Source organism: Mustela lutreola, chromosome 12 (genome assembly GCF_030435805.1).
Source record: "Mustela lutreola isolate mMusLut2 chromosome 12, mMusLut2.pri, whole genome shotgun sequence".
NCBI classification, from domain to species: domain Eukaryota; kingdom Metazoa; phylum Chordata; class Mammalia; order Carnivora; family Mustelidae; genus Mustela; species Mustela lutreola.
In genome coordinates, this window is record NC_081301.1 from 35,259,862 (window position 1) to 35,282,456 (window position 22,595).

At 40.2% G+C, this 22,595-nt stretch overlaps 1 protein-coding gene across 1 annotated transcript in view; it reads left to right on the forward strand.

The window, feature by feature from the left end:
• Positions 1-3,717: 3,717 nt before the first annotated feature.
• GNE (glucosamine (UDP-N-acetyl)-2-epimerase/N-acetylmannosamine kinase) overlaps positions 3,718-22,595 on the forward strand; it is a 44,953-nt gene continuing 26,075 nt past the window's right edge. The window contains exons 1-2 of the mRNA XM_059142872.1: positions 3,718-3,864; positions 22,348-22,553. Coding sequence (XP_058998855.1) covers positions 3,814-3,864; positions 22,348-22,553 — 257 coding nt within the window. The 5' untranslated portion in view covers positions 3,718-3,813. The remainder of the gene's footprint in view (positions 3,865-22,347; positions 22,554-22,595) is intronic.

Sequence of the window (22,595 nt, forward strand, 5' to 3'; positions counted from 1 at the left end):
AATACTTCAATCGTAAAGACTATGGATGTGAATATTCTAAGGTTTAAAGTTTTAAGTGACAATTGGAAATCCTGTTTGAATTGTGCTTTTTTGAATGTTGCATTGCTTTTGGAATAAAATGTGATTTAGTGACTATAATAGTTATTGATGTATGTAAACATATTTATAAAGTATACAGAATATGGTTTAGATTTATTTTTTACATACATGGGATACTATGAATATAGTTTGGATGCTCCTTTCTCATTTGACAATGTATCCCAGAGGAGTTGCGTATTGATACATGCAGACCTATGTGTTCCTTTTAATAATTATGTGGTGTTTTACAGTGTGGACATCATGTATTTATTTAACTGGTCTCCTATTGAGAGTTATTTAGATTTTCTCCAATTTATAAAAATGATACAATAATCATGATTGTACATATATTTTTGTATGCCTTTGGAGGTACATATATATAATAGATGATCTGAAGTGGAAATAATGAGTCAAATAGTATGTACATTAAAAATACTGATAGATGTTGTCAATTTTTCTCCAAAAAGAATACAATTTTTAATGTCTTCATCAGCAGGGTATGAGAGTTCTTATTCTGCCAACACCATTACCATCACTATATATTATCAAATTATTTAGCTTCATAAGATTTGATATGCAAAAGATAATTACTTTACCTATTTTAATTGGATTATTTGCTGTTGTTGGTTTTTTTGTGTGTTTTTTGTTTGTTTTTTTTAGTGTTGACTTGTGTAAGTTCTTAATGTATTCTGGATATTAACCCCTTATTGGATATAACATTTGCAAACATTTTCTCCCATTCAGAGGGTTGTCTTTTCATTTCTTTGATGGTTTCTTTCACTGTGCAAAAGCTTTTTATTTTGGTGTAGTCATAACAGTTTAATTTTGCTTTTTGTTTCCCTTGCCAAAGGAGACATATCTAGAAAAATGTTTCTGCAGCTGATGTCAAAGAGATTAGGGCCTACATTTTCTTCCAAAAATTTTTGGTTTCATGTCTCATTTTTAGGTCTTTAATCCTTTTTCAGCTTATTTTTATGGGTGGTTTAAGAAAGTGGTCCAGTTTTATTCTTTTGCATGTCGCCGTACCCTTTTCCAACACTATTTGTTGAAGAGACTGCCTTTTTCCCATTGCATATTCTTGCCTCCTGTGTCAAAGATTAATTGACCATATAATGATGGCTTTTTCTCTGGGGTCTCTATTCTATTCCATTGATCTATGTGTCTATTTTTGTGCCAATACATACTGTTGTGATTACTATAGCATTGGGATGTCTTGAAATTTGGCATTGTGATGCTTCCAGATCTGTTCTGTTCTTTTTTGGTTTTGGTGCAATTGTAAATGCACTGTTTTCCCCATTACACTTCCTCCTACTTCATTATTAGTATGTAGGAACACAACACATTTTTGTACACTGATTTGGTATCCTGTGACTTTACTGAATTTATTTACCAGTTCTAGTAGTTTTTTGGTGGAGTCTGTGCGGTTTTCTGTATATAGTATCATGTCATCCATGAATAGTGAAAGTTTTATTTTGTCCTCACCAATCTGGATGCTTTTTATTTCTTTCTGTTGTCCGATTGCTGTGGCTAGGATTTCCAGTACTGCGTTGAATGAAAGGGATGAGAGTGGACATCCTTGTCTTGTTCTTGACCTTAGGGGAAAAGATCTCAGTTTTTCCCCATTGAGATGATGTTAGCTGTGGGTTTTTTGTACATGGGCTTCGTTATGTCGAGGTATGTTCTCTCTAAACCTACTTTGTTGAGAGTTTTTGTCATGAAAATATATGTCCTTTGTCAAGTGCTTTTTCTGCATCTCTTGAAGTGATCATATAGTTTTTGTGCTTCCTCTTGTTAATGTGGTATGTCACATTGGTTGATTTGTGAATACTGAACCACCCTTGCATTCTGGAAATAAATTCCACCAGATCATGTCGGATTCAGGTTGCTAATATTTTGTTGAGGACTTCTGCATCTAGGTTCATCAGAGATATTTGCTTACAGTTTTCTTTTTTTATAGTGTCTTTGTCTGGTTTTGGTGTTAGGATAATGCTGGCCTCATAGAATGAAATTTGAACCATTCCTTCCTCTTCTATTTTTTGGAGTAGTTTGAGAAGACTAGGTATTAACTCTTCTTTAAACGTTTGGTAGAATTCACCCATGAAACTCTTTGGTCCTGGGCTTTTATTTGTTGAAAGTTTTTTTTGTTACTGATTAAATTTCTTTGCTAGTTGATCTGTTTAACTTTTCTGATTCAATTTTGGGAGGTTATATGTTTCTAGGAATTTCTCCAATTCTTCTATATTTTCCAATTTGTTGGTATATAATTTTTCATAATAGTTTCTTATAATCCTTTGGGTTTTTAAAATTTTATTCATTTATTTTAGAGAGAAGACAGTGCATATGAGCAAGCATGGAGGGGAGGGGCAGAGGGATAAGAGAATCTCAAGCAGACTCCCTGCTGAGCATAGAGCCTGATGTGGGGCTTGATGCCAGGACCCTGAGATCATGATCTAAGCTGAAAACAAGAGTTGGACACTCAACCAACTGTACCACCTAAGCACCCCTCTTATAATTCTTTGTATTTCTGGGGTTTTGGTTGTTATTTATCCTCTTTTATTTCTGATTTTATTTACTTGATCGGGAGTTTTAAAATCAAATTAAAAAAATCAATTTCATTGTTTGATTGTGCTGGCTTGCACTAGTTCAGTAAATCTGCTAGCATATGCTAGTGGATATGCTTCTCCTTGTTCATTGGTATTTACAAACAGCAGCCTTTTTTTTTTTTTTTAAAAGATTTTATTTATTTATTTGACAGAGAGAGATCACAAGTAGGCAGAGAGGCAGGCAGAGAGAGAGGAGGAAGCAGGCTCCCTGCTGAGCAGAGAGCCCGATGCGGGACTCGATCCCAGGACCCTGAGATCATGACCTGAGCCGAAGGCAGCGGCTTAACCCACTGAGCCACCCAGGCGCCCCAAACAGCAGCCTTAAGCATTCCTTAAGTAGAATGTAAAATTGTTTAGTAGGTAAGGCTAGGCTGGTGATGTGTTCAAATGAACATATGCCAATCAAATGGGATAAAGCAGATGATCAGCTTATATCCTTTGCCACCAGTCTGGCTGTGAGGGTCCCTGAGCACCAAAAGTGCAAGGTACATCCCTTAAAAATGTAGCCACAGTTTCCTATTATAATGTAGCTTAGACAAAGATGCAAAATATTGATTTTTCCTTCAGTCTCATGAAACTAAGGATTCTAATATGCTGAGATCAGTGACTATTAAAAAATCTTAAAAAGAATCTTAAATCCTCCCTTAGTTTTTCCATTAAAAATTTTAATTTTTTTTAGTTTTAACTTATTTTTAGTTTAATTTCTTTAGTTTCCTTCTTTGCTCAAAGCAGTATTTCAATAAGTAGTATGTCAACTGTGTGTGAAAACAGTGCGAAAAAGATGATTGAGATTTTTGAATGTGGATTTTTGTTGCTACCTTTGAGAAACTCAGGAGAAGAAAGTAATTTTTTGAGTGGAAAATAGAATCAAGTGGTAGAAACAGGGAAGTAACACTCAGAAACTGACTGTCCTCTGGCTTTCAAGCTACTGTCCAAGAACATAGGAAGAATTTAGAATCACTTTTTTTTTTTTTTTTTCCTGGTCTTCCTTTTCAGAGGGGCGGGGTCAAGATTCAGTCTGGGATTCAGATGCCTGTTAATGACTTAGCTCTGTGGCAGCTAAGTCAAGAGAATAAACAGCTGCCCTGTTCATTAATTCAAACAACCCCGGGTACAGAGCTTTTGCTGCGGGATGGAAATCAACATGTATCCTCACTGGAAGTTGTGTCTTCAAGGACCTCACGTAAGTCATTTAACAAGTCAGTAGAGCTTGATCGTGAAAACTGCAATCTGGGGAGGGAAAAAAAAAAGGGGGAGAAATTACAAGGAAGAGGAGGAAAGCTTTGGTTTTAAGCCTATCCCATCCATCTTTTCTTAAATGTCTTCTTTTTGACTGCTAACCCATGTTAGTCATTCTGTGGTTGCTATTTGTTTCTCTGTTACTGTGCTCAAACTCCCGGTCTGAACTGAAAGCTGAAAATGAACTCTCCCTCAAATGCCTCGTGCTTTCATCAGATAAAGAGGGTTTGCTTTTTACTTTCTGAGTCTCCTGCTTCCTTAAATGTAGTTTATTACCAGAAGTGTGATGTTCCTGACAACTATTTTTACTTTCTTCTTTGCTTTTGAAACTTGCTGTATAAAAGGGCCCAGCTAATGCTTCTTTCTCCCCCAATTAGTTAACTGTTGACTAGCCACCTGTGGGAGAAGAGTGTGTTTATGTTGAGTTAATTAGTTTCCAGTGGTAATGGCAATTCCCATGTTTATTGAAGTGTAACTATGTCATATAGTGTGCTGTATTATAGTGAAACTTATTTAAGCAAAATTTTTATTGAGGCATAAGGAAATCCAGATGTTTTAGGGAATTATCATCACATTTCAGTTTTGATGATTTTAAAAAATATATTTATATATTTAAAGATCATCTAGGGGTGCCACGCTGGCTGAGTTGGTAGAGCATGTGATTCTTGATCTCAGCATTGGGAGTTTGAGCCCTACAATGGGTGTAAAGATTACTTAAAAAGATAAAATATTAAAAAAAAAAAGATAGTCTGTAGTTAAGGAATGGTTTAGGAATGGTTTATAAGCCATCTTCCATCAAATAACATCATTCTTGCAATTATTTTTGACATAGTCAGAGTCGACTTCTAGCTGTATCACTAATGTCTAATCTCAGTTTGCCTTCTTTGGTAAGAAATTATTATCTTCATTTTTTGTAGCACTTGCACTTACATTTAAATTCGAGGTCAGATTTTCTGAGTTTTAAGCTGGAACTTCTTAGTGTTGTTTTTTTTTTTTTTCTTCTTCTTCCTCATGTTTTCAACTAAATCTAAGAAATGGCTATCTCTAGTTACAAAGGTAATTTTGTTCTGACTCCCATTTCTCATGTGACTGATTTTTTATAATGTGCCTTGAAATTACCATTTCATCTGTCTGCCTAATGTTTGGGGGTTCTGTGACCACATCAACTTTGAAATACTGTAGTTTTAAAGTTACCTTTCAAGGTTCTCTTCCCCTTACTAATATTCTCTTCCCCTTACTAATAGTCTGTATTTTCCAATATTCCTTAACAAAACTTTTTGTTCTGTTGGGTTATTCTTTTCTGTATGTTATTCTCACTCCCTTATTATGTTCAATCACACCATATTCTCTTCTAGAAAAATGCTAATCTAAAATGTAAAATTGATAGGATCTCATGACAGACTGAACATGAGAGCTGATGGAGGAGAAGTCACAGAAGTCTCCCAATTACTGGGTGAATGATGATATCATTCACTGAGAATTAGAGTGGAAAAGCCCAAGTTTATGGTGAAGAAAATTTCACTCTGGCAAGTTGATTTGAAGGGCCTGTGGAATGCAGCCAAAAGCAGGTGTCCTAAAGGGAATGATATATTTTTTTAAAAAATATTTTATTCATCTATTTGAGGGACAGAGATAGCAACAGAGAGCATAAGCAGGGAGGAGAGGGAGAAACAGGCTCCCTGGGGGGCTCGATCCTAGGACCCTGGGATTATGACCTGAGCCGAAGGCAGACGCTTAACGGACTGAGCCTCCCAGGCGCTCCTAAAAGGAGTTAGTTATTTGGGTCTGGACTGAGAAGACTAAGCTAGAGTTTCAGATTTAGCAATAATTTAAAATGTTTTTTTGGGGGGCGCCTGGGTGGCTCAGTTGGTTAAGTGACTGCCTTCGGCTCAGGTCATGATCCTGGAGTCCTGGGATCGAGTCCCACATCGGGCTCCCTGCTCACCAGAGAGTCTGCTTCTCTCGCTGACCTCTTTCCTCTCATGCTCTGTCTCTCCCTCTCTCTCTCTCTCAAATAAATAAATAAATAAAATCTTTTAAAAAATAAAATAAATTGTTTGGTAAGCTGTGCGGGTGGATGAAGTTATGCTGGGAGTTTACTAAAGTGAGATGAAAAGGAAGCTAAGTGGGGAATTCTGGGAAAACTTTAACTTTTAAGTAGTGATTTGAGGAAGTATAGAACCAGAGAGGTGGCAGGTAGGCAGGAAACCAGAGATGTCGTGGAAACAGAAGAAGAAAGTTTCCAGGATGAGAGAGTGACCACAGTGTAAAGAAGAAATTACCAGAAGAGCAGCTGGAGGGCAGGGAAGAGTAGGTGCCTGGCGGTCAGAAAAAGTGAGTGGAGAAAGAGGGAATGTAGCCAGGAAAGCACCACTGAATATTTAATGTAAGACACCATAAACTGATGTCCCTGGGCTTCCACAGGGTTTTACACCCTATAAAATTAAATTTAATAATGTCTAAGAGTCTAATCATCTAGGATTTAGAAAACTGTTACACGCAGAATTTTATAAAAAGAGTTCTGAACTGGCCAAGTATAACAAACTAGGTATCAGGGGCATTAAAAAAACTCTGGCGAAACAGGTAGAACAAGAAATGTAGCTGGGTGCCTTGGGCTAGGAGTGTGTGGTGTATTTCAAAATAGATACGCATTTTGTTGGGTGAATTACGCCTGTCACAATACGTATCGCTGACCCACATCATTGTCCAGGTCTCCAGTCTAATGAAAATGACCTTTAGTTATTGCAAATTCAACATGTCCAAATCCGAAATCTTTATCACGGCCACCAGCTCATCCCCAAACTTTCTTCTTCTCTGTTTCAGACAGTAGCTCTGCCAGCCACCCCACTGCTTTGAAACAGAAAGCTCAGTCGTTCTTTTACAACATCGTCTCTTCTGTCTCATCTCCGCTATCAAGTTCTGTCCATTCTTTCTCCACATTCTTCTGATTCTCTTTTCTTAATTCCCATGACCACCAGCATCTTCATTCAGGTCCTGAAATTGGATTTTTAACTGGTCTGCCTTCTAGTCCTACCTCCTCTTTCCAACCCATCTTCTACAATTGGAATTAAGCAAGTCTGATCATGTCACTCCCTGATTTAAAAAATTTCCCAATTCTAGTGAGGACAAAGAAAGCCTAGTCTCACCAGCAGAACATCGTCCAAGACCCTTGCTGAGCTGGACTTACCCCACCACCTCACTGTATCTCGTTACTTTCTGTCTCCACATATCTACCCTAGAACACTGTTACGTTTCTTCCTGTTCTTCAACTTGCTTTCTCACCCTTGATCCACTATAAAATCTGAGCAACACTGTTGTACTAGTAAGATCATAAGCTTGAGTGCTGGAGGAGGGTAGGTGGGGAGGTTGAATCCAAGTGACTTGGACCAGCCACAGAGAAAAGAACTGGGATCGACTCTTCTTCTTCTTCTTCTTCTTTTTTTTTTTAAGATTTTGTTTCTCTTAAGCAATCTCTACACCCAGTGTGGGGCTCAAACTTACAACCCTGAGATCAAGGGTCACATGCTCTACTGACTGACCCAGCCAGGTGGCCAGCAATGACTCTTTGATATGATCCCCGCCCCATTTCACTTGATGCTTATTAGACTGTATTTCCTGCATACTTCATGATTCAAGGAACTCTCAGGGAGACAAATATATCTAACAGAATGAACTTTAAGAAATTTATGATCTGTTGAAAAAATAGGACATAGAGAGTGAGTAACTTATGTGACATGAGACCTATTACTTTACAGTCATAAATGTGTACATGAGATCTATTACTTATAAAACATGAGATCTATTACTTTACAGTAAATATAAAACATGAGATAAAGCATGAGATCTATTACTTTACAGTCATAAATGTGTACATTCAAAGATAGTAGATAATTAAGAATAAGTATGAAATAAGTAATCAAGACAAGTGCAAGCGCTACAGGCATTTAGAGGAAGAAGTGATTGTTTTGGGATAGGATGTTCAAATGAGGTTTTACAACAGAAATAGGACCAGAAGCATGAGTAGCAGGTTAGTAGCAGGAGGGATGATAGCCTTCTCATTGTGGGGAACCACACAAAGTGAGGCAGAGAATATCTGTTCAGGGCAAAAGGATCTGGGTAGGGGAAAATGTTAATGACAGGAAAGGTCAGGGTGTGATTGTGGGGGACTTTCAATCTAAAGTTGATGTCATAGGCATACCTTACCTAGCAGGGAATAGGGAACTGAAGTTGTTCTTAAGCAAAGAAATGACTTAATGAAAGCATTCCTTTAAGGGGATTCACCGGGCAATAGCATGCAGGACAGATTACAGAAGCCAGGGAATGCAGGCTGGAAGAACCAATAGAAACATAGTCATTTAGGTCTAAGATGCCATATTTTCTCAATTCTAAGACACTGTTGACATAATAGAGTTCATAATTTAAAAAAACTCTACATTAAATATATATATTGATTATAAGATAAATCTTGACTTTAGGTGTGAATATCATAAAAATATAGGCATCTCAGAATTAAGGAAATAACAGGATGAACTAAGGTAGTGATGCTATGACTGGTAGGAATGGGAAGGAAGAGTAGATGCAAAAAAGCCCAAAAAACAAAACAAAACAAAAACCCCAAAACCATTTTTAAAGAGTTGAGACATTGGATAATAAGAGTCAAAAGACTGAAATATGACTCTGATTTTGAGTCTGAATGCAAGTGGCAACTTAGTGCCATTAACAGACATGGGGAAGTTAAGAGGGAAAAAAAAACCCAACTAAATTTTTTACATTGAGTTTGAGGGGAGGAAATATCTAGCAGGCAACTGGGATATGGGCCTAGAACTAGGAAGAAAAATATAGAGTATGCATCCTAGGAATTATCGACACAGAAGTTAAAACGGAAGACTTGAGAGTGAAGGAAATTCTGAAGGATGGCATATGTAGAGGGCCAGAGGCAGAAGTGTAATCCTTAGGAAATACCCACGTTTAGAGACAGGAGGCAGGGTAGGGAAGAAAAGCAAAAATGATGTGACAGGTTGGATTAGATTCATTCCAGGGTGGGGCGGGAAAGTCATGAGATGAGAAAGGTTGAGGCTTATGTTCATGCTTAGGGTTTGTAGACGTTAATTATGTGTATTTGGATGTCTTTTTTTTTTTTTTTTTTTTTTTTTTTTTTTTAAATTGAGGGGTGGGGGTAGGGCCCGGTGAAGAGCCCAATCTCATGATCCCTGAGATCATTACCTGAGCCAAAATCAAGAGTTGCACGTTTAACTGACTGAGCCACCGGGGCACCCCATGTATTTGGTTGTCTTAAGCATTCACACAGGTATGACGAAGCCCACTTCAGTACTCCGAAGGAATGTCCATGTGGGACCCCATCTTCAGCTTCAGCTTCATGCTGACTGCCAGGTGTGGGCTCTTCCTCAGCTCCAGGGATTTGGGGCTAGTACCTTGGCTGGTTCCTCAGCCTATACTGAGAAATCATGAAATTTCTCCCAGGGCTTGTTGCTGGCACTATGTGCTACCGATCTTAGCCAGGTCCTTGCAAGTCCACAAGAACATCCTTCTCACAGAACTCTTTCATGAGCAGTTATTTTAGAACATAACTTTTAGAACATAATTTTGTTGATCTAACTTGTTATAACAGAGTCAAAGTTAAAGATAAACTAGTTTTAAGTACTTTTGCAGTTCTTCCAGAATAGCTGTGCAAATTAAACTTTCTGAACTCCAATTAGTCAGGGATGGCTGAGCTCTCTCTGGCTTCCCTCATTTTCCTAGCAGACAGATAAGAAATAAAATTACTTACTGGTTGGAAATATGATGGTTTCATAGCTCATAAAGAAAAATACACTTAAAAATTTGAATGAAGGGCAACATTTCACAAAAACAAACACATAGTCATATTTATTTATACTTTTTTTTCTCTAATTGGGAGAGCTGGCATGGGGAGGGCTCACCACTAGAGGTGCTCTAAAGAGCTGACTGGTTCACATAAGCTGATTAGTAATTGAGGATATGAAGAATGAGTGAATGGTCCTGATTTCAGGAGGCTTCTGTCCTTGTTATGAATGTCTTAATCACTACCTTTGTAAGCATATCTTTCCATCTCATGCTCGCAAACCTGAAGTGGACACACAGAGTTCAGGATATTACTGAATTATTTTCAGTCAATGTAACCTTAATCCTTACATGCTTTCCCTAAAGGGGAAAGAATTGCTTTCTCATCTGTCATCATCAGTGCAACAAGAGCAGTTCTGTCTGTTCTGAGGAGGTGCCTAGATGACTTGATTGGGCTATTAGCAATCTGGCTTATGCAGCGATATCTGGTTTGTAAGATGTGTTTTATTTTTATGTACTCAAGAGGTTCTGGCAATTAAAGGTGTTGTGCCTGATATATAGAGTGGGGCTAGGGGAACAGTTAACAAAAGGATATTTATTGAACAGAAATATCCAGCTTAATATGGTGGTTAGTTGCTCGATTTTTTCCATGTCTGGATTTCTTCGTGAAATTGGCTAAGGGCAGGAATGGCAAGTACATGGCACCATCCCTGCCTTCCTCCCCTCCTCCCTGAAAAACATCACAGCTGATAGCCCAGGTGTTTTTTCCTTTGAACTCAGCATCAGAGTCATCTTCCACACAGTTCTCCAAGAAGCCACTACCGACTGGTTGGAGTTGGGAGTTGAAATAATGGGGTTAGAGTTTCTTCCTGTTTACACTTTTGGTGTTAGTATCATCTGATTGTGAGGAACAGAGCCTCTTAAGAAACAGAGGATTTTTTTTTAAGAATTCATATGGGTTGAAGTTGTGCAGGATCCAAGGCAAGTCAGGGACTGAATTCTCTCCCTACAGCCCACATGTTCTACCTTCTGTAGCATATCTGTTGTGTCTGTTTTTGTGCCTCATTTTCCACTTCACTCCCAACTGGCCAATCCTCCCTGTATTCCGTGGTCTAAATGCTTCAGAGAGCTAGTTTAATGTGCTTAATCAATACCATTGTGTCTATTACTAGCACAGCCTTGGTGCTGGGGCTTTCCTTGGGTCATGGATAGGCAGCCCTTGCATAGACAGCCCACAGACACTGGCAATGTTTTCTTTCTTTTAGTGGTAGTTATGCAGGTATGTTCACTTCGTGAAAATTCAGAAATCAACACATACTTATTATGTGCAAGTATCTTTGTTACACTTCAGTGAAAAGTTTATTTTTTTATTTTTATTTTTTTAAAGATTTATTTATTTATTTGAGAGAGAGACAGTGAGAGAGAGCATGAGTGAGGAGAAGGTCAGAGAGAGAAGCAGACTCCCCGTGGAGCTGGGAGCCCGATGCGGGACTCGATCCTGGGACCCCGGGATTATGACCTGAGCCCAAGGCCAACCAACTGAGCCACCCAGGTGTCCTGAAAAGTTTATTTTTTTAAAAAGGGCCACACTGGCCTCATTTTCTTTTTTGAAGGCTTTATAAAATTAGTACATCAGGAGACTGTCTTAGACATTGTATACCTTGATTTTATTGTGTTTATTTTTTAAGATTTTATTTAATTTAGAGGGGAGGGGCGTGGGAGGATTGGTGAGCCTGGTGGTGGGTATTAAGGAGGCATGTATTGCATGGAGGATTGGGTATTATATGTAAACAATGAATCTTGGAACACTATACCAAAAACTAATGATATACTGTATGGTGGCTAACATAACACAATAAAAAAAACTATCTGGGGTCTCCCTCAAGTGGGGCTCCCTGCTCAGTGGGGAGCCTGCTTCTCCCACTTCCCTCTTCCCCCATTTTCTCTCTCTCTCAAATAAATAAAATCTTTTTTAAAAAAGAGAAAAAAAAAGATTTTATTTAGTGGGGGGATAAGGAGACTCCACAGACCGTGGAGCCCCTACACGGAGCCCATGGGGTGGGGGGGTTGGCTCGTGTGTGGCTCAATCCTGGGGTCCTGAGATCACTACCTCAGTGAAAATCAAGAGTTCCTCGCTCAACTTGACTGAGTCACCCAGTGTCTCCTGTATTCTTGATTTTAAAGGAGATCGCTTTAAAAGTCTCTTAAAGACGTTTATGTGAGTGATTCAGAGAGATGTGGGCTGGATAACAGAAGAGTTATGTCAATTCTTAACTAGGGGAACAGCATACCCAAAGAGCGATGAGCAAGTGCAACCTGAAGATAGTTTTCTATCATAAGAAAGGCTCTGTTTAGTAGAAAGAGGAAACACCAGGTAGTGTCTAAACATGTGGGATCTTCTTCTGCTTAACAACTCTGTGACCTTAGGCAACTTTCCCTTTCGCACTTCAGCCTCCTTATCTATAAAATGGGAGTGATAGAATCTACACCTTAAGGTTGTTCCAAGTACTGAGAGAATATAAACAAAGTAGTTATGATAATGGGGTGCTAATACTTGGGTAGACTTTATAGAGAGGCGAGTACTTTACAACTAAACCACCAAATAAAAGAGCAAAAAAGCCCCTATTAAAAGAAATGTTCCTAAAGTGGTCAGATGAACATCTGTCAGGGATGGTTTCGAGAGGTCTCCTCCTTTGATGAGAAGGTTGGGTTAGATGATCTTTTAAGACTTAGGATTCTCTGATAACCCAATTATGCCATAAATGTTTGAAACTGTAATTCTGCTTATGGAGTAATTATGGAAAATTTGATTTTATTATATCATAAAGCCATATGTACTTTTTTTGCAACTTGTAGAGCTCTCAGATTAAAGCCAAAGGAAACCAAACCAAACATAAACAATGACGTGAGAAGATTTTGATATGTTAAATTCACAACTGTTAAATAGCAAAGTAACAGAGATCTGGAAATGTAATGGTACGGGTAGAAATGTGATCTGAGAAAGCCAAAAGGAAATGCCTCCTACAGTTCCTTGCTGCAACTTCATCTCAAGAGAACATAAAGAAAAAGTCTAAAAAAGAGGGTCATTTCATTTCATTAATTTCAGTTTCATTTCAAGGTTAAGTGATTCCATGAACACAGAACTATTCGAACTATATATGAAAATATAAAATTTTCAATATTGGTCAAACATAAAATCTGAGTGGCTTAATAAGTGCAAAAATCCTCAAAACTATATTATCTTTATTCAAAGTATTTGTATTTCTAGTTACATTTTTCCTAGCCATAACTTAAGCATTAAATATGTTAAAAATATGTAATACTGGGGCGCCTGGGTGGCTCAGTGGGTTAAAGCCTCTGCCTTTGGCTCGGGTCATGATCCCGGGGTCCTGGGATTGAGCCCCGTGTCGGGCTCTCTGTTTGGTGGGGAGCCTGCTTCCCTTCCTCTCTCTCTGCCTGCCTCTCTACTTACTTGTGATCTCTGTCAAAAATAAATAAAATCTTTAAGAAAATATATGTAATACTTACAAGATACATAAAGAAGCACAGATATCTCAAGGGTACAATTTGAATTCTAACAAATTAAACACACCCATGTAATGAGCATCCAGATTTTTAAAAACTGAACATACTGTTTTTTTAAATTAAAAATTTTTTTAAAAGATTTTATTTATTTATTTGACAGAGAGAGAGAGATCACAAGTAGGCAGAGAGGCAGGCAGAGAGAGAAGCAGGCTCCCTGCTGAGCAGAGAGCCCCATGTGGGGCTTGATCCCAGGACCCTGGGATCATGACCTGAGCTGAAGGCAGAGGCTTTAACCCACTGAGCCACCCAGGTGCCCCTAAAATTTTTTAAGTTTTAAGAGAAAAATTAGTGTTCTTTTCTGGATATTTGGTGATATGGCATGTAACTATTATTTTTAAAATATTTTATTTATTTAAAAAATATTTTATTTGACAGAGAGTGAGAGAGGGAATACAAGCAGGGGGAATGGAAGAGGGAGAAACAGGCTCCCCACTGAGCAGGGACGCCCCCCCCCAATTCAGGGGGTCGATCCCAGGATCTTGGGATCATGATCCAAGCTGAAGGCAAACATGCAATGACTGAGCCGCCCAGGCGCCCTAAAGATTTTATTTGATTTTATGTTTTATTTCTTTAAAAGATTTTATTTGATGGACGGAGATCAAAAGTAGGCAGAGAGGCAGGCAGAGAGAAAGGGGGAAGCAGGCTCCCCACTGAGCAGAGAGCCTAATGTGGGGCTCCATCCCAGGACGCTGAGACCTTGACCTGAGCCAAAGGCAGAGGCTTAACCAACTGAGCCACTCAGGTGCCCCTAAAGATTTTATTTTTAAGTAATTTCTGCACCCAATGTGGGGATCCAACTCACAACCTCGAGATCAAGAGTCACATGCTCCATTGACTGAGCCAGCCAGGTGCCCCTGGCATGTAAGTTTAAAAGTTTATATAAGTTTATGCCCATCTTGGGGTGCCTGATTGGGTCAGATGGTTAAATGTCTGCCTTTGCCTCAGGTCATGATGGGATCGAACCCCATATTGAGCTCCATATCGAGCACCATGAGCCCCATATCAATCCATATATTGAGCCCCATATAATGCTCCTGGCTCAGCAGGAAGCCTGCTTCTCCCTCTTCTTCTCCCTTTGCCTCTCCCATGGCTCATGCTCTCTCTGTACCTCTCTGTCTCAAATAAATAAAATCCCTAAAAAAAAATCATAAATAAATAAATAAATAAATAAAATGAAAGCAATGTGCCCATCTTGAACATTTCCCTGGGGTTTTGATACCACTTGTGTTAGGCAAAATAGCTCCCGAAGAGCCATGTGTTAATCCCTAGAACTTGTGAATGTCCCCTTATATAGAAAAGAGACTTTGACAATGTGATTAAGGCTTTTTTTTTTTTTAAAGATTTTATTTATTTATTTGTCAGAGAGAGAGAGAGCACAGGCAGACAGAGTGGAAGGCAGAGTCAGAGGGAGAAGCAGGCTCCCTGCTGAGCAAGGAGCCTGATGCGGGACTCCATCCCAGGACGCTGGGATCATGACCTGAGCTGAAGGCAGCTGCTTAACCAACTGAGCCACCCAGGCGTCCCTGATTAAGGCTTTTGAGAGGGGAAGAATATCCTGGACTATAATCACAAGAGTCTTTTTAAGTCAAGAAGGAAGAGGAAATGTGACAAGGGAAACAGAGGTCAGAGGGGCCACAAATCAAGGAATGAGGGCAGCCTGTAGCCAAGGAAAGGCAAGGAAGTAGATTGTCCACTGCCCCCTAGGGAAGGCCGACCCACTGATACCTTAAAAATTAAAAAAAAAAAAAAAATATATATATATATATATATATATATGAGATATTATATATTACTTTCAAGTATACAGTGAAATGATTTGATATATGTATATATTGTGAAGTGATCACCATTATGTTTAGCTAACATCTGTCACCAAACAGTTCAATTTTCTTTTCTTGTGATGATATCTATATTGCTACTTTGATTTTAACTGGGTAAAACTCATTTCAGACTCCTGAGTTCTGGAGAGAACTGCAAGATAATACATTAGTTTTTAACCACTAGGTTTAAGATAATTTGTTGTAGCAGCAATAGAAAACTAACGCACTCTCTGGTGAATCTATGCTCAGATTCATATATCTTATTGTTCACTTAATAGGCATCTCAAATATATCCCAAAATAAAACTTTACTTTAAACTTCCCAAACGTAGTCACTCCCTCAGCTTTTCTCTTGATAAATAGCACCAATCACCCAATTACTAACACCAGACACCTGGAAGTCATCCTTGTTTCCATCCTTTTCTCTCATTCCCTCATACCTAATCCATAATTTTCAATTCTGCTTCCAAATTCAATCTCATATCATCCATTTGAGTTTCACTGTCACCATTTTTAACATGTTTGTTCTCTTTAATATGCAACATGTGCATATATTACAAAACACAAAAGATATTATAAATAGGTATTTGGTGGAAAAGTCCATCTCCTTCCGGCCCTGTCAGTGGGACCAGTTTTTTATGTATCCTTCCAGATTATTTTTTTTCACTGCCACCATTCTTTCAGTGCCAATCCATTCTCCACATACTATCCAAAGTGATATTTAATAAAATCTGTTGGCACTTCCTTACACAAATCCCCTTAAAGTCTGTCATTTTGTGGCTGAAAATAACCTTTTAGTAGCTCCAGGCTAGTTGCCGGAGAAATGCTAGTTCCTAAGTACTCTGTAACTTACAGCTTCATTAATTAAATGAAATACATGAAATGCAAAAGTTAGGGTTTGAAATTCGCCTCCGAGCAAGAACTCTGGATATGTAGTTAAGTTTCACCTATGGTCGGGTGCCTGGGTGGCTAAGTGGGTTAAGCCACTGCCTTTGGCTCAGGTCATGATCTCAGGGTCCTGGGATTGAGTCCCGCATCGGGCTCTCTGCAGGGTCCTGGGATTGAGTCCCGCATCGGGCTCTCTGCCCAGCAGGGAGCCTGCTTCCTCCTCTTTCTCTCTGCCTGCCTCTCTGCCTACTTGTGATCTCTGTCTGTCAAATAAATAAATAAAATCTTTAAAAAAAAAAAGTTTCACCTATGGTCAATTATTCAATGGTGGTAAAAAATGTTGTAATGTTTTTTAACACCAACTCAGTCGAAGTTTGTCATTGGTGACTCGGTAATTTGAAAAGATCATTAAAAGGTCTTTATCAGGGGCGCCTGGGTAGCTCAGTGGCTTGGGCCGCTGCCTTCGGCTGGGGTGGTGATCTCGGGGTCCTGGGATTGAGTCCCCTGTGGGGCTCTCTGCTGGGCGGGGAGCCTGCTTCCCCCCCTCTCTGCCTGCCTCTCTGCTACTTGTGATCTCTGTCAAATAAATAAATAAATAATCTTTAAAAAAAAAAAAAAAAAAAAAAGGTCTTTATCGGGCGCCGTGGGAGCCCTCTTCCGCCAAGTTCCCCTCTGGACTTCCCCGGCCCGACTGGCAGAAGGTTCCCTAAAAGGAGGCCCAGGCGGAGCGCCTTATAATCAGCTGGTAAGTGCCTTGTTTGGTTCATTATCAACACTCCATCAGTCTTCCAGCAGACACCGTCCGGCAGTGGCGAGGCTTTTATCTCAAAAGATGGCTCTGGGGCGGACCCGCGGCACGACAGTATTGTTTTGGTCAGGGCCTATGAAATGCCTCAGGGAAGAGGAGGCGTAATTCTCCCTTGGGTGCAAGGCCAAAATAGCTTCCACGTGCGAAGACCCGGGCTCTCCAGCGTGCGTGGGCCGCGGAGCACTACGCGTCGGGGCGGCAACACGCCGCCGGAGTCCGCCACAACAACGCGAAACACTCCACCCTTCCCGGTCGACCCCTTCCAAAAACCGTTTGGCAAGGGGGTGGGGCTCTGCCGGGCGCAGCCAATCAGAGGGTCGCTCTCAGGTTACGTAAGGGCGCGTTCGCCGATTCGGTGCCGGGGGGACGTGTGCTGGGGCGTGCAGGGGCGTGCGGGGCTGGGGTCGAGACTAGAGTCTCTTACGCGCGTGGCGGACTTGCGGAAGCCGCCGGGGCTGACCTGCGCGGGCCCGCCTTCAGTTGCTACGTTCGGCTGTAGCCCGCGGGACGCGGCGGCGGCCTGGGAGGGAGCTGCGCGCCAGCGTCTGGTGAGAGCCCCGCGTCGGCCGGGACCGGGGGACGCGCCGGGGAGAGCATCCTCCGGGCGCCCCGCGGCCTCCTGCTCCGGCCCCTGTCTCGTGGCCTCCGCAGTCCCGCGGCTTGGACCTCCCGGCGTTCCCGGGCCCGCACGAGACCCGGGCGTCGCCCTGTCTTCCGCAGGCCTACGTGCCAGGGCCCCTCTGTATTCCCGGCACGGGGAGCAGACAGGTTCGTGGCGGGCCGCTGGCGAGTAGCCGGCAGCGGGGAAGGGCTCCCACCCACGAGCAGTGCTGTCCAGTAAGAAAGCGGGCTGTCCTGGGAGATAGTGAGGTGCTGTTACGGAGGTGTGCAGGAGAGGGCGGAGAGCTCCTTGACAGACAAGTGGCCTTGGGGTTTAAAGGGTTGAACTAAACGATGGTATTGAAGATCTGCGCCGAACCCTGACTACGTTCTGAGTCTGGGCTTCCTCGGGAGTTTGATAGGTGTTTATTTTTCCTCCCCAGTCGGAGCACACCCGTTAAATTGTTAGAGAACGCTAAAGTATTGGCTTCTCCGAAAGGAGGAGTGCAATTTAGCGGTCTGAGTTTACTGTTGAACCCAGCTGTAGAGGCTCTGGAAGAAGCCAAAGCAAACTGCAGTTCAGGAATAGGTTTCTGAATTCCAGGCCGCTTTTAGATAGCCCCTTCCTTCTTGGTCCTGAGTCTCATCCCTGCTGCATATATCATGTTCTTTTCATTGCCATGGGGCCTGGCAGGACCTGGTCCAAAGAAGTTCCAAGGATGTTAATGATCAGATACTAGGCAAACACTGGATGTGGCAGTATCCTGTAGGCTAGGTTTGATTTGTGGTTCTGGCAATTATTAACTGTGATTTGGGGCAAGCAAATTATTTTGGCAATACTTCAGGGTCCCCCTCTGTAAAATGGGGCTAGTGAGAGGACTGTCAGGATGAAATGGTTAATGCTTACAAAGTTTTTAACACAGTGCTTAGCACCTCAGAAGTACTTCTCAAATGTTTGTTGTTACTGTTTCCTCTGCCCAGTGACTGAGCCAGATGTTTGTCTTTTTCCATAGTTGAGTGGAATATTTTTCTGGAAAGTGCTGATCACCTTTCGTCTATTTAAAATGGTCAGTCTTGAGAGAATATTCGCAGGAAGTGGTCTTTCAGAATTGGGTTTCTCAGAGATTGCCAGTGAATTCAAGATGAAAGCATACTTCTCTCGCATTTATTTGTATTTTAGTTACAATTTTGGAATTCATAGGTGAAATGGGGGGCAAATCCAGTCCCTCCTAATTTTCTGAGCTTTAGGTTGGGGTGTTTGTGGGGGGGTGGTGAGTGGCTCTGGACAACACACCTACTTCACAGTATCTATTTAAAAGAGTTCTTGTTTTTAAGAATGGAAATTTCAAATGTGCTTAAAGGGACAGAAGATAGTATGACACCTTCTACCAGTCACTGAGATTTAACACATATTAATATGTTACCGTGTTTGTTTCATATCTCTGCTTATGGTATGGTTTAAAAAAAAAAAAATGTTAGCTAAAGCCCGAAACCCCATTTTTCTTTCCCTTCCCTCCCTCTCCAGAGGTAACTACTTCCCTGAGTTGGTGTGGAACTTTGCTGTAGATCAGTAAATAGCATACAGTAATGTTTTACACGTTTTGAAAAACTTGGTACCCTATTTGTATCTAACTTTTTAGAATTTGCTGTTTTCCTCTAATGCTCTGTTTCTGAGATTTATTAATATAGACAAATGTAGACATAGTCCATCCATTTTAATTACTGTCTCGTATTTCACCATGTAAAGAACTGAGTTTTGCCTTACATTGTACTTTATGTAACTTAAATTGTCCTATTACAGTTTAAGTCCATTTTGTCACTTATTCATTGTTTTGCCATTTATTCATTCTATCTTGGTCATGGGGACTCTGGTCATAGTTCTCAGTATAAAAATGTATCTTTGGGTATGATCCCTGATCCAGAGCAAATAATGTATACAGGGCTGAGAAAAAAAATTTATTAATTGTTTCTGGGGCTTCTATTTGGAAAAGTGAACTAGCTAACATCTATTATGTCGGCTGGTTTCAGGTACTAATTTTAAGGTTTCTAAATATGAGGCAGGGTCATTTTCAGTTCTCTGTGTGTCTCAGCTTTCTTTATAGTGCTCCGCACAGAGTAGATACTAAATGTTTGTGACATTGATTGTTTTTACTTTTGGGGCTCTCATAACCCTTCATATATTTAAAGGGATGATGGCCAGCAACTTTCAAAACTTTGCATTTTCGTTTTGATATTTTCAGTGCCTTTAAAGTTTCCCATTTTACCATTCAATTCAGAAGCATAATTAAAAGCATTTTTAAAAGCAGGGGATACAACATCAGTTTATAGAATGTTATCAGTTGTATAATGTATGTTGTATGTATTTATAAGCAAATACATCTTTATTTATTTTATTTATGCATGGTTTACCTATGAAAGTATAGACAAGAACTAGTAACTTCTAGCTTCCAGGGAGAAAAACTGCATGGCTGTAGAACACAGATGAGAAGACTCTGCTATATCGCCTCTTGTTATTTCTCAGTTTTAAACCATGTGAATTTTACTACCTAAGAAGTAAGTTAAAGTTATTTTAGAAAACCCCAAACTTCTCCCTTTAAAGAGGCATTTTGCCATATTTTAAAGATTTAACTCCTTTCCTGAAAAAAGCTTTGGCCTTAGTAACATTTTTGCCTTTTTCATAGTTTATTTGGCTGCTTTACTCTCGATTTTAGTAAAATCACTTTTGAGTTATTTGGTAAATACTAAGCATTTTAGTATTGTGAGGTGATGTTTACATTCTTTTTAAAATAAAAACAAATTGACCAACCATGAAAGATTTGCTCTGCCTCACCCAGCAAGTTGAGTATCACCAACATTTTATTCAGCTTAAATTTAATGATCATTGAAGGAAGGATTATGTACAACAACATTTAAGACAGCCATTTTTGGAGAAACATTTTTGTCTTTAATGATTAGGTAGTGCTTAGAACTAGTGAATACAGCTCTCTTGACATAAATGCTTTCTGTTGGGTGGAATTAGCTTTGACCAGAGACTGTTGAGTTCAGAATGGGCCTAATGATGGGGCAGTTTGTGTTCTCACAGGAGTTTGAGCCTAATAGAGATGAGATGGCAGCTGATGAGATTTCCAGTAGGGTTTAGAGTTTACCCTGATTTAAAGGGTTTAGAGTTTACCCTGATTAAAGGGTAACTCCCCTACTCCTGGCATCTTTATTCAAGCTTCTTTGTATGCCTGATGGCAAAGTCTAAATATTGACATTGAAGCAAAAGCATTGACTCCATGAGGTGGAATTTTACATTTGATACAGAGAAGTTTAGAACATCTCTTATCCCTTACCCATGATTTTTACTTTGAATGGAGGCTATAGATGGCGGGAGGAGAGTGGGTGGATGTGGGGAGAGGAGTCAAGCAAAACTATATATGTGTTTGGAAGGGCCATGGTGCTCAGAGGAAGGTAGCAGCTAAAAGGGGTGAAGTGAAGAGGAATTGAAGTTTATGTAGAGGTTTTCAAGAAGAGGCAACACTTAGACCGAGTTTTGAAGGATGAGGAGAAGCCCAGGCCAGAGGGAAAGGAAATTTAACCTAAGGGTACATATATCTACAATACTATATACAGAGATTTGGAGACTCACTGGTAGAACTATAGGTATTTTAGTGTGGCTTTGGCACAGAGTAAGGGTAACTGTAGGTCAGGGCGAAGTGGTTGGAAAGATGGGGTAGGTCCAGATCAGTAATTTGGACTTTATTCATAGGTTGTATATTCTGTTGAGCATGGTAATCAAATTTCTGAACTTTGGAAAGATCACTCTGAAAGTCTGTGGGAGGCAGGGCAAGGCTAGAGATAGGCAGACTACTTTGGCAGCTGTTAACAATGGTTCAGACCTAAAATGAGAGGATGGACTGGGGGATGTCCTGGTGGGGATGAAGAGGAGGAGCTAGTTTTGAAAGATATTTAGGAGGTGGAGGGGTGCCTGGGTGGCTCAGCTGGTTAAACGTCTGATTTGATCTCAACTCCGGTCTTGATCTCAGGGTTGTGAGTTCAGCATTGATCTCCACGCTGGGCATGGAGCCTACTTTAAAAAAAAAAAAAAGAGAGAGATTAAGGAGGTGGAACTGACAGGGCTTAGTAGGTACAGAGTAAGGGACAGAGAAGACAAGGATGTCCAGGGTCAAGGCTTTTGGGTGAATGGAAGTTCATAACTGAGTTAGAGAACAAGCAAGGAGGAAAGGAAATGAGGGGAAAAAATGAGTTCGGTTTGGGTGATTGACTTTAAGGTGTGTATGGGTCAGGAGATACCTGGTAGGCATTTGGAATTGTCAGAGGTTTATAGGCACTGGCTATAGGGGCTAATGAGGCCTTGGAGGTAGGCTTTTTTATTTTACCTTTCTCTTCCTCGACACCAATCACAGGGCTTTGTATATAGTGGGTGTTTAGTGTGAGGGTAAATAGATCTTATCCCTTATAAGATGTTATCTTGAATCTTGGGGAAGTAATTTCCTCTCTCAAGACGTGTGTTTCCCTTTCTGTAAAGAGAGGGAGTTGAACTAGATCAGTTATTCTCAGTAGTCTGGTATGTTGGGATCAGTTGTGAGGTGTGGTAAGTAATTTCTAACTAATAAAGAACTGACGTTTGCTTGCTTTTAAAAGGGAGCGGATTTATGTCACTGTTTCATAATTGTATTCCAGTGTGTTTTCTTGAGTGTGAGAGAAAGGGGTGGAATTAGTCAGCAGGAATTTCCTAGCTCTGGATATACCAGTGGGTGTGTCACACAGGAGCAGGGGTGGAAAAAAAGGTTAAGAAGCACTGTATTAAATCATGGTTAAAAGGCTTAGAACTAGAAAATTCTGTGTTTTTATCTAGGACCTATCATTCTGATGATAAATAATTTTTATTTTTGCAACTCTAGGAACTCTATTTTAAGAACGTCTCAAAACAAAAGAAACAAGTCATGGAGAAGAATGGGAATAACCGAAAACTTCGGGTTTGTGTTGCCACTTGCAACCGTGCTGATTATTCTAAACTTGCCCCAATCATGTTTGGCATTAAAATGGAACCTGAGTTCTTTGAACTTGATGTGGTGGTACTTGGCTCTCACCTGATAGATGACTACGGGTAAGATGAAAGCATTTTCTTATAATATCCTTCATTGCAACC